Here is a 12,686-nt window from a genome sequence, read left to right on the forward strand (position 1 = left end):
CTCATCCCTCCTACCCACTGTGTCCCCCCCTGGTCTCAGCTCATCCCTCCTACCCACTGTGTCCCCCCCTGGTCTCAGCTCATCCCTCCTACCCACTGTGTCCCCCCTGGTCTCACCTCATCCTTCCTACCCACTGTGCCCCCCCTGGTCTCAGCTCATCCTTCCTACCCACTGTGCCCCCCCTGGTCTCAGCTCATCCTTCCTACCCACTGTGCCCCCCTGGTCTCAGCTCATCCCTCCTACCCACTGTGCCCCCCCTGGTCTCAGCTCATCCCTCCTACCCACTGTGCCCCCCCTGGTCTCAGCTCATCCTTCCTACCCCTTGTGCCCCCCTGGTCTCAGCTCATCCTTCCTACCCACTGTGTCCCCCCTGGTCTCAGCTCATCCCTCCTACCCACTGTGCCCCCCCTGGTCTCAGCTCATCCTTCCTACCCCTTGTGCCCCCCTGGTCTCAGCTCATTCCTCCTACCCATTGTGTCCCCCCTGGTCTCAGCTCATTCCTCCTACCCATTGTGTCCCCCCTGGTCTCAGCTCATCCCTCCTACCCACTGTGCCCCCCCTGGTCTCAGCTCATCCCTCCTACCCACCGTGCCCCCCCTGGTCTCAGCTCATCCTTCCTACCCACTGTGCCCCCCCTGGTCTCAGCTCATCCCTCCTACCCACTGTGTTCCCCCTGGTCTCAGCTCATCCCTCCTACCCACTGTGTCCCCCCTGGTCTCAGCTCATCCCTCCTACCCACTGTGTCACCCCTGGTCTCAGCTCATCCCTCCTACCCATTGTGTCCCCCTGGTCTCAGCTCATCCCTCCTACCCACTGTGCCCCCCCTGGTCTCAGCTCATCCCTCCTACCCACTGTGTTCCCCCTGGTCTCAGCTCATCCCTCCTACCCACTGTGTCCCCCCTGGTCTCAGCTCATCCCTCCTACCCACTGTGTCACCCCTGGTCTCAGCTCATCCCTCCTACCCACTGTGTCCCCCCTGGTCTCAGCTCATCCCTCCTACCCACTGTGTTCCCCCTGGTCTCAGCTCATCCCTCCTACCCACTGTGTTCCCCCTGGTCTCAGCTCATTCCTCCTACCCACTGTGTCCCCCCTGGTCTCAGCTCATCCCTCCTACCCACTGTGTCCCCCCTGGTCTCAGCTCATCCCTACTACCCACCTTTCTCTCAACTCACAGTGTATACCTTCCAACCTACCTGCCCCTCAGCTCACAGAGCATTCTTTCAACCCACCTGGAGGAATAGTGTCCCATCATTGGTGTCAGTGGGAGGAATAGTGTCCCATCATTGGTATCAGTGGAAGGAATAGTGTCCCATCATTGGTGTCAGTGGGAGAAATAGTGTCCCATCATTGGTATCAGTGGGAGAAATAGTGTCCCATCATTGGTATCAGTGGGAGAAATAGTGTCCCATCATTGGTATCAGTGGGAGAAATAGTGTCCCATCATTGGTATCAGTGGGAGAAATAGTGTCCCATCATTGGTATCAGTGGGAGAAATAGTGTCCCATCATTGGTATCAGTGGGAGAAATAGTGTCCCATCACTGGTGTCAGTGGGAGAAATAGTGTCCCATCACTGGTGTCAGTGGGAGGCATAGTGTCCCATCATTGGTATCAGTGGGAGGAATAGTGTCCCGTCATTGGTGTCAGTGGGAGGAATAGTGTCCCATCATTGGTGTCAGTGGGAGGCATAGTGTCCCATCGCTGGTGTCAGTGGGAGGCATAGTGTTCCATCGCTGGTGTCAGTGGGAGGCATACTGTCCCATCATTGGTGTCAGTGGGAGGAATAGTGTCCCATCATTGGTGTCAGTGGGATGAATAGTGTCCCATCATTGGTGTCAGTGGGATGAATAGTGTCCCATCATTGGTATCAGTGGGAGGAATAGTGTCCCATCATTGGTGTCAGTGGGATGAATAGTGTCCCATCATTGGTGTCAGTGGGAGGAATAGTGTCCCATCATTGGTGTGAGTGGGGGGAATAGTGTCCCATCATTGGTGTCAGTGGGAGGAATAGTGTCCCATCACTGGTGTCAGTGGGAGGAATAGTGTCCAATCATTGGTGTCAGTGGGAGGAATAGTGTCCCATCATTGGTGTCAGTGGGAGGAATAGTGTCCCATCATTGGTATCAGTGGGAGGAATAGTGTCCCATCATTGGCTATAATTGACAGCAACAGGGGCCAATGACTCCCACTGCTATATGAGCCAATGAGGAGAGAGAGAGACCTGGGAGAGCCGCTGCTCTGATGCACATGGCTGGATCGAGAGGTGTTCAGGTAAGTATAAGAGGAGGGAGCTGCACCCAGAACATGTTTTACCTTAATGCGTAGAATCCTATAGGCAGATTCAGAAAGATTTAGGCTGGCGTATCAGTAGATACGCCAGCCTAAGTCTGAATCTGCGCCGACGCAAATTTTAAGCGTATTCTGGTAACCAGATACGCTTAAATTAGGCTAAGATACGAGCAGCGTAAGTGTCTTACACCGTCGTATCTTAAAGTGCAATTTTTAGGCTGGCCACTAGGTGGCGCTTCCATTGAGTTCGGCGTAGAATATGTAAATCACAAGATACACCTATTCACGAACGTACGCCCGGCCGTCGCAGTACAGATACGCTGTTTAAGTAAGGCATTTTCAGGCGTAAAGTTATTCCATCAAATAGCTGGACTAGTAATGTTAAGTATGGCCGTCGTTCCCGCGTAGAAATTTGAAAATTTTACGTTGTTTGCGTAAGTCGTCCGTGAATAGCGCTGGACGTAATTTACGTCCACGTCGAAACCAATACGTCGTTGCGGCGTACTTTGCCGCAATGCACACTGGGATATGTACACGGACGGTGCATGCGCCGTTCGTAAATAACGTCAATCACGTCGGGTCACCCTCCATTAACATAAAACACGCCCCCTCAGCCAAATTTGAATTAGGCGCGCTTACGCCCGCCGCATTTACGTTACGCCGCCGTAACTTAGCAGGCAAGTACTTTGTGAATACAGTACTTGCCTTGCAAACTTACGGCGGCGTAGTGTAAATACGATACGCTACGCCGCCGCAAAGATGCGCCGCCGTACCTGAATCCAGCTACTAGTGTTAAAAATACAGCCAATGACAAGGAATACACACCACTGGAATAAACGGCGATCTTTTATACCTGCCGGCTCACAGAACACCGACTTACCAATGATGAAAGCAATAGGGAATAATCACATGACTGCCTCTTGTGGTCTATAAAGGCAGTGCAGTATATAAATCAGTGATGAGGAAGATTACAGGAGGCTAGTATAATATTATAGCTGGTGGAGGTACTTATACTAGCTGTGTAAATAGTACAGCTGATGAACTAGGAATACAAAAACGGAATAAAATGGGGATCTGTTTAGCTGCCGGCTCAGTGAACCTCGTATTATGAAAGCAGCGGGGAAATGTTGCGTTGCATGAAAATGCCGCCGCTGCTGCTGCTGCTGCTTTAATGCCTTGCGCTGCTGCATGAGCGCCAACCATTGATTTATTTATCACGCCGTCATGTGGAAACGGCGTTCATGAAAAATTTAAAATTTGAAAAAAGAAAAAAAAATGTAAAGTTCATGGCATGCTGGGATTACTTCCAGCCCAGTGGTTCAGATAAACAATTAGAACATGTCTTTCCACATTTAAAGTATATTTTTAGGGCACAGAATGAGGACAATGAAGTAAAAAAAAAAAAAAAAAAAAAAAAAAAAAAAAAACTCATCCAGAAAGTTCTTTAAAACCCAGAAACGGAAAGATGCAACTTTTAACCACTTAACCCCCGGACCATATTGCTGGTCAAAGACCAGAGCACTTATTGCGATTCGGCACTGCGTCGCTTTAACCGACAATTGCGCGGTCGTGCGACGCGGCTCCCAAACAAAATTGGCGTCCTTTTTACCCCCACAAATAGAGCTTTCTTTTGGTGATATTTGATCACCTCTGCGGTTTTTAGTTTTTGCGCAATAAACAAAAATAGAGCGACAATTTAGAGAAAAAAAAACAAAAAACGCAATATTTTATACTTTTTGCTATAATAAATATCCCCAAAAAATATATAAAAACAAACTATTTTTTTCCCTCGGTTTAGGCCGATATGTATTCTACATATTTTTGTTAAAAAAAAAAAAAATCACAATAAGCGTTTATTGATTGGTTTTCGCAAAAGTTATAGGGCCAGATTCTGAAAGGACTTACGACGGCGCAGCGCCATGTACGCCGTCGTAAGTCCTAATCCGACCCGTCGTATCTATGCGCCTGATTCTTAGAATCAGTTACGCATACATTTCCCTTAGATCTGACAGGCGTAAGTCTCTTACGCCGTCGGATCGTAACTGCATTTTTCCGCTGACTGCTAGGGGCGTGTACGCCGATTTACGCGTCGAAATATGTAAATCAGCTAGATACGCAAATTCACGAACGTACGCCCGGCCGACGTAGTAAAGTTACGACGTTTACGTTCGGCTTTTCCCGGCGTATAGTTGCCCCTGCTATATGAGGCATAAGTGCGGCGTACCAATGTTGAGTATGGCCGTCGTTCCCACGTCGAAATTTGAAAAAGTTACGTTGTTTGCGCAAGTCGTCCGTGAATGGGGCTGAACGTCATTTACGTTCAAGTCGAAACCAATGACGTCCTTGCGGCGTACTTTGGAGCAATGCACACTGGGAAATTCCACAGACGGCGCATGCGCCGTTCGGGAAAAACGTCAATCACGTCGGGTCACAGTAGATTTACATAAAACACGCCCCCCTGTTCCAAATTTGAATTAGGCGGGCTTACGCCGGCCGATTTACGCTACGCCGCCGCAACTTACGGAGCAAGTGCTTTGAGAATACAGCACTTGCCCGTCTAAGTTGCGGAGGCGTAACGTAAATCAGATACGTTGCGCCCGCACAAAATTGCGTGGATGTACGAGAATCTGGCCCATAGAGTTTACAAAATAGGGGATAGTTTTATGGCATTTATATTAATAATTTTTTTTCTTACCACTAACGGCGATTTTTTTCCGCGACTGCGACATTATGGCGGACACTTCGGACACTTTTGACAGATTTTTGTGACCATTGTCATTTTCACAGCGAAAAGTGCTATAAAAATGCAATTACTGTGAAAATTACAATGGTAGTGAAGTGGTTAACCGCTAGGGGGCGCTAAAGTAGTTAAGTGTTCCCTGATTTGTGTTTCTTACTGTAGGGGGGCGTGGCTGTAGGTGTGACGTCATTGATCGTTGTTCCCTATATCAGGGAACAGACGATCCGTGTCACTGCCACAGGGAAGAGCGGGGAAGGTTTGTTTACACTCACCTCTCCCCGTTCTTCAGCTCCGGGGACCGATCACGGGACAGCGGCGGCGATCGGGTCCGCGGGCGCAGTCTCGAGCCCCCCGGCGGCGGCGGCAGCAGCACGCGCGGCTCAACGGCTGGGCTCTTAAAGGCGACGTACAGGTACGTGCCTGTGCCCAGCCGTGCCATTCTGCCGACATATATCGGCGTTAGGCGGTCCTCAAGTGGTTGAAGAGGCCATGTAAAAATAAATAAAAATTAAGCTTGCGCAGCAAAGAAAGCGCACACGCAAGTCGCGCCCGCATATGTAAACGGTGCTCAATTCACACATGTGCGGTATCGCCACGATCGTCAGAGTGAGAGCAATAATTCTAGCACTAGACTTCCTCTGTAAAAAATAAATAAAAGCGTTGCCTATGGAGATTATTAGGTACCGTAGTTTGTCATCATTCCACAAGTGTGCGCAATTTCAAAGCAGGACATGTTGGGTATCTATTTACTCGGTGTAACATCCTCACATCCTTCACATTATAGCAGTGGTCTCCAAACTGCGGCCCGGGGGGCCAGATGTGGCCCTTTGCTTGCTTTTACCCGACCCTTGGGGCCATAATCCACCCCCCAATGACACCAATAAGAGGACACAATTCCTCCCAATGAGACCAACAATGGGGCCCAATGACAACCAATAATGGAGCACAATTCCTCCCAATGAGACCAACAATGGGGCCCAATGACACTCAATAATGGAGCACAATTCCTCCCAAGGAGGCCCAATGACACCCAATAATAGGGCAATATTACTCCCAATTAAACCAACAATGGGGCCCAATTTCTCCCAATGACACCAAGAATAGCCCCCCCCCCCCGACACCAATGAAGAGGCACTGAAACAAACGATAAGGCATTTTTTTCCTCCTCACTGATGTCAGGACTTTTTCTACTCCCGATGGTCACAGTCCGGCCCCCGTAATGTCTGAAGGACAGTAAACTGGCCCTTTGTTTAGAAACTCTGGAGACCCCCTGCATTATACAAAAAAAAAAAATGGGCTAACTTTACTGTTTATTTTTTAATTCATGAATGTGCATTTTTTCCCCCAAACAATTGGGTTTGAAAGACCACTGCGCAAAAATACAGTGCGACATAAAATATTGCACCATTTGCCATTTAATTCTCTAGGGTTCCAAGTAATTTTCTAGCAAAAAAGACAGATTTTAACTTGTAAGCAACAAATGTTAGAAATAGGCTTAGTCATGAAAGGGTTAATTAATGTTGCTCGAGTAATGCGCCAGCTTGGTGCGCACTCTCTTCATTCTTATACGGTTGCCCCTGTCAGCGCTGTCTGTGAGAACGGCCTCACCGGGGCGAATGTGCTCCATATAGCCCTAAATTCCTTTCTTCTCAGGATCTCTCTGACAGAGAACAGGTGAAGCAGGAATCTCCCGGTAATAGTAGACGGTTGTGATCTCCGTCCCGGGCCATATGGCTCTGCCCTGCAGCGACTGGAAGGTGAATGGCAAAGATAGAACAGTATGTATGAGATCCCCTCCGTCTGACAAACATGCGGCATGAAATATACATAACACAAGCCTGTTGTGCTGGAAACAGCTTGACGGCGTTTGATGACAGCGTGTGCTGCGAGGCCGCGGTAGGATCTTACCTGGGGCATAGCCGGGGCTACTGGCAGCGTACATGTTGGGATTAAAGGCTTGCGCTGGCGTGGGATATCCAGCGGGGTAACCTGAAGATGAAAGAGAAAAAATAATGAGTACACAGACCTCCAATGCCACAAATAAAAGAAGAGCTCTGATAGTATCTGCTACCTAAAATGAGAACATTAGCAGGGGTGCAGGCAGGAAATTGGACAGGAGGGGTATGGTACAGGCAGGAGGATTTGGACAGGAGGTGTACTGGACAGGAGGTGTACTGGACAGGCGGGGTATCGCACAGGAGGGGTGTCGGACAGGCGGGGTGTCGGACAGGCGGGGTGTCGGACAGGCGGGGTGTCGGACAGGCGGGGTGTCGGACAGGCGGGGTGTCGGACAGGCGGGGTGTCGGACAGGAGGGGTGTCGGACAGGCGGGGTGTCGGACAGGCGGGGCGTCCTACAGGCGGGGTATTGGACAGGCAGGGTATCGGACAGGCGGGGTGTCGTACAGGCAGGGTATCGGACAGGCGGGGTGTCGTACAGGCAGGGTATCGGACAGGCAAGGTGTCGTACAGGCAGGGTATTGGACAGGCAAGGTGTCGTACAGGCAGGGTATTGGACAGGCAAGGTGTCGTACAGGTAGGGTATTGGACAGGAGGGGTGTCGTACAGGCGGGGTATTGGACAGGAGGGGTGTCGTACAGGCAGGGTATTGGACCGGCAGGGTGTCGTACAGGAGGGGTATCCTACAGGCAGGGTATTGGACCGGCAGGGTGTCGTACAGGCAGGGTATTGGACAGGAGGGGTGTCGTACAGGCAGGGTATTGGACAGGAGGGGTATTGGACAGGAGGGGTATTGGACAGGAGGGGTATCGGACAGGCGGGGTATTGGACAGGAGGGGTGTCGTACAGGAGGGGTGTCGTACAGGCGGGGTATTGGACAGGAGGGGTATTGGATAGGAGGGGTATTGGACAGGCGGGGTGTCGGACAGGAGGGGTGTCGGACAGGCAGGGTATTGGACAGGAGGGGTGTCGTACAGGCGGGGTATCAGACAGGAGGGGTATCAGACAGGAGGGGTGTCGTACAGGCGGGGTGTCGTACAGGCGGGGTATCGGACAGGCGGGGTATTGGACAGGAGGGGTGTCGTACAGGCGGGGTATTGGACAGGAGGGGTATTGGATAGGAGGGGTATTGGACAGGCGGGGTGTCGTACAGGCAGGGTATTGGATAGGAGGGGTGTCGTACAGGCGGGGTGTCGTACAGGAGGGGTATCGTACAGAAGGGGTATCGTACAGGAGGGGTATTGGATAGGAGGGGTGTCGTACAGGCAGGGTATTGGATAGGAGGGGTGTCGTACAGGCGGGGTGTCGTACAGAAGGGGTATCGGACAGGAGGGGTATCGGACAGGAGGGGTATCGGACAGGAGGGGTGTCATACAGGAGGGGTGTAGTACAGGCGGGGTATTGGATAGGAGGGGTGTCGTACAGGCGGGGTGTCGTACAGGCGGGGTGTCGGACAGGCAGGGTGTCGGACAGGCAGGGTGTCGGACAGGCAGGGAATTGGACAGGCGGGGTGTCGGACAGGCAGGGTGTCGTACAGGAGGGGTATTGTCAATACAATTAATTAAGGGACGTGGTGAGAAACTGACAGCACTATAAGGAAGAGGAGCTAAACATAACACATCCCCAACACGTCACATTATACGGGAACAATTTTTTTAGAAAAGCGCCACCCTTTATCATTATCTTTCAACACCAGTTGCGACTTTGCCTAGGAAAAAAGATGTCAGTCTGCTGCAGGCAGAAGGAAGCATATCCTCAGTCTCCTCTCCCACTGCAACATTGTAACTTTGTAGCAAGTCACAAAAGGTGCAAAAGGCTGCAGCAGAGGCCATTCCGTGTCAGTGACTGGGGTTTACAGGACTGTGTCTTCCCTGAGCTGGCATCTCAGAGGGTAACCCTGGATATCTGATGCTTGGCACACTTTTCATATTCCTGATATGCGTTCTGATGTACCGTGTACTTGTATGTACAAGTCACGTGTTCTCTTTCTAGTGCTTCCTTTATGTGGTGACACAGGACAGCGGCTAAACATGGGACACAACGCAAAGAAAATCACTGTAGTAGCAGCAGCAGCAGCACTACTACAGTGACGCTTTGCTTTCATATCGGTCACAGAGGCGCGACATGCGCTTGAAAGGGCGGGGGGGGGGGTTCCTTCTCCCCAAACTGCGCCAGTCACTGCAGGTTCACCAGTGAATTAAAGCGCGCACTTTTTGTTAAAATAAATAAATCCCCCTTCAAAAAACAATTGACCGATTTTAAAATATTGATCCTGTTTACATCAATTATTAACGTATATCAATAAACTGATCAACATTGAAATATATCTCCTGTTTGAACTTTTCAAATTTTTGTCAATCAATTAAAAAGCAGTCGGCTGTTTTATGTGCCCCGTATCTCCCTCCAAAATAGTTTTAAAAGCAGAACTCCAGGCAAAAATAAGGACACAAATGTAAAAAACAACAAAAAAATGATCTATCCCTTGCAGTACTTCTTTTCTGCCACAAGATGTCCTCAGTCTGATAAGCAGCATCTTTCAACCATCTTTCATTGTCTTAGACCTGCCCCCTCCCTCCCAGACTGTGAATGGACAGTGAAAAGAGAAGCAGCACAGACTAACCATCATAGGTGTGCACAGCCTATGGCATTAGGGTGTGCACCCCAAATCTCAAATGTACACAGCCTCAGTTGGAAGCATAGCAAAACACATTCCTGTTCTTCATTTATGAATGAACACAGTGAAAGAGTGTGTTTACTGCACTCCTTTAGAAAATAATGGCTCTAGGAAATGACATGTACATACCAAAAATGACACCCCAAAATACATTTTCTTACTCCTCCTGAGTACGGCGATACCACATGTGTGAGACTTCCACAGCCTGGCCACATACAGAGGCCGAGTACAGCTGAGCATGGCAGAGCATGGCTGGGTATGGCGAGGTACTGCAGAGTATGGCTGGGTACTGCAGAGTATGGCAGGGGTATTGCAGAGTATGGCTGGGTATCGCAGAGTATGGCTGGGTATCGCAGAGTATGGCTGGGTATCGCAGAGTATGGCTGGGTATCGCAGAGTATGGCTGGGTATCGCAGAGTATGGCTGGGTATCGCAGAGTATGGCTGGGTATCGCAGAGTATGGCTGGGTATCGCAGAGTATGGCTGGGTATCGCAGTGTATGGCTGGGTATCGCAGAGTATGGCTGGGTATCGCAGAGTATGGCTGGGTATCGCAGAGTATGGCTGGGTATCGCAGAGTATGGCTGGGTATCGCAGAGTATGGCTGGGTATCGCAGAGTATGGCTGGGTATGGCTGGGTATTGCAGGGTATGGTTGGGTATTGCAGGGTATGGCTGGGTATTGCAGGGTATGGCTGGGTATTGCAGGGTATGGCTGGGTATTGCAGGGTATGGCTGGGTATTGCAGAGTATGGCTGGGTATTGCAGGGTATGGCTGGGTATTGCAGGGTATGGCTGGGTATTGCGGGGTATGGCTGGGTATTGCGGGGTATGGCTGGGTATTGCGGGGTATGGCTGGGTATGCGTGGGTATTGCGGGGTATGCGTGGGTATTGCGGGGTATGCGTGGGTATTGCAGGGTATGGCTGGGTATTGCAGGGTATGGCGGGGTATTGCGGCGTATGGCTGGGTATTGCGGCGTATGGCTGGGTATTGCAGAGTATGGCTGGGTATTGCAGGGTATGGCTGGGTATTGAGGGGTATGGCTGGGTATTGCAGGGTATGGCTGGGTATTGCAGAGTATGGCTGGGTATTGCAGAGTATGGCTGGGTATTGCAGAGTATGGCTGGGTATTGCAGAGTATGGCTGGGTATTGCAGAGTATGGCTGGGTATTGCAGGGTATGGCTGGGTATTGCAGGGTATGGCTGGGTATTGCGGGGTATGGCTGGGTATTGCAGGGTATGGCTGGGTATTGCGGGGGGGTATGGCTGGGTATTGCTGGGTATTGCAGGGTATGGCTGGGTATTGCGGGGGGGTATGGCTGGGTATTGCGGCGTATGGCTGGGTATTGCGGCGTATGGCTGGGTATTGCGGCGTATGGCTGGGTATTGCAGCGTATGGCTGGGTATTGCAGCGTATGGCTGGGTATTGCAGAGTATTTTTTTTTTTTTTTTTAGTTAAATTCACATTCTTCCCCCTTTGAAAATGCACTCTCTACCACTCCTTCTGACAGTTGTGTCTTCTATCCTCAAACTTTCTTCCAGTCACCCCTCTGGTCCACCCTACACCCTCTATATATCGCCCTCACTTCTGTCCTCTCCTTATTACTGCACTCACCAACTCTTGCTAATTCTAAAGTCAAACGCCCAATGCTCCAAATCACTGGGGCATGTCCCCTCATATAAATCACATTCCCACATTACCTCCCTCACCCTCCTGCTTCTCCTATCCTCTGGTGATATCTCCCCAAACCCTGGGCCTCCTTCATCCAACTGTGCTCAACGCACCCATTACCCTACACCCTCTGGGTGCAGCCGCAATGCACACAATCTAGTTCCCATTTCTCTTCTTCCCATGACCAGACTCCCTTTCTCCTGTGCCATTTTGAACGCTCGCTCCGTCTGTAACAAACTCGCGTCCCTCCACGATCTCTTTATCGCAAACTCATTTCATCTACTCGCCATCACTGAAACCTGGCTTCACGAATCCGACACTGCGTCTTCTGCTGCTCTATCCCACGGTGGTCTTCTTTGGACTCACTCCCCCAGACCCAGTGGACGCAAAGGAGGGGGTGTTGGAATCCTTTTAGCCCCACATAGCACCTTTCAGGTACTTCACCCACCTCCCTCTCTGTCACTCTCCTCATTTGAGGCGCATTGCATTCGTCTCTTCTCCCCAGTTTCTCTAAGGATAGCTGTAATCTACCACCCCCCCGGTCCAGTATCCTCCTTTCTTGATGACTTCTCTGCCTGGCTACCCTACTTTCTCTCTTCTGAAATCCCCACAATTATTCTTGGCGACTTCAACATCCCTACTAATGCTAACACTCCTGCAACTTCCAAACTTCTCAGTCTAACCTCCTCTTTTGACCTGAAGCAATGGATACATGCTCCTACTCACTCTGAAGGCAATACTCTTGACCTTGTCTTTTCCCACCTATGCACTCCATGCAACCTCTCCATCGATCCTTACCCCCTCTCTGATCACCACCTTATTAATTTCACGCTCTCCCTCTCCTCCGTCTCCTCTTCCTCCAAATACCTAACAGTCACTCGTAGAAACCTGCAGCATATCAACCCTTCTCTTCTACACTCTGTGACTGACCACCTCTATGACAAAATTGCACCCCTGTCCTGCACCGACCTAGCCACTTCTGTCTACAACACTTCACTTCTAGCATCACTGGACAGACTGGCCCCCCTCACCACACGCAGAATAAGGCCCCGCCCCCTTCAACCCTGGCAAACTGATGATACTAGAAGTCTGAAAAAACACAACCGTGCTCTCGAGCGCCAGTGGCGCAAGACTAAGTCCCAGGAAGACTTCGTCCAGTATAAATCTGCCCTCCAAAAATACAATTCCAGCCTCCTCGCTGCCAAGCAGACCTACTTCATCACCCTCATTAAAAACCTATCATCCCGTCCCCGTCAACTCTTCTCTACCTTCAACTCTCTCCTTCATCCTCCACTGCCTCCACCCACTAACTCAATCAACGCCCAGGAGATTGCCAATCACTTCCAACAGAAGATT

General features: G+C 50.5%; 1 protein-coding gene across 3 annotated transcripts in view; it reads right to left on the reverse strand.

Annotated features, from left to right (window-relative positions):
- The window catches only part of FAM168A (family with sequence similarity 168 member A), a 187,295-nt gene that overhangs the window by 23,055 nt on the left and 151,554 nt on the right, over positions 1 to 12,686 (reverse strand). For all 3 annotated transcript variants that reach the window (XM_040339796.1, XM_040339794.1, XM_040339795.1), the window contains one exon: positions 6,936 to 7,016. In XM_040339796.1, the coding sequence (XP_040195730.1) occupies positions 6,936 to 7,016 (81 nt within the window). The remainder of the gene's footprint in view (positions 1 to 6,935; positions 7,017 to 12,686) is intronic.

This window comes from Rana temporaria, chromosome 2 (assembly GCF_905171775.1).
Source record: "Rana temporaria chromosome 2, aRanTem1.1, whole genome shotgun sequence".
Taxonomy (NCBI): Eukaryota; Metazoa; Chordata; class Amphibia; order Anura; family Ranidae; genus Rana; species Rana temporaria.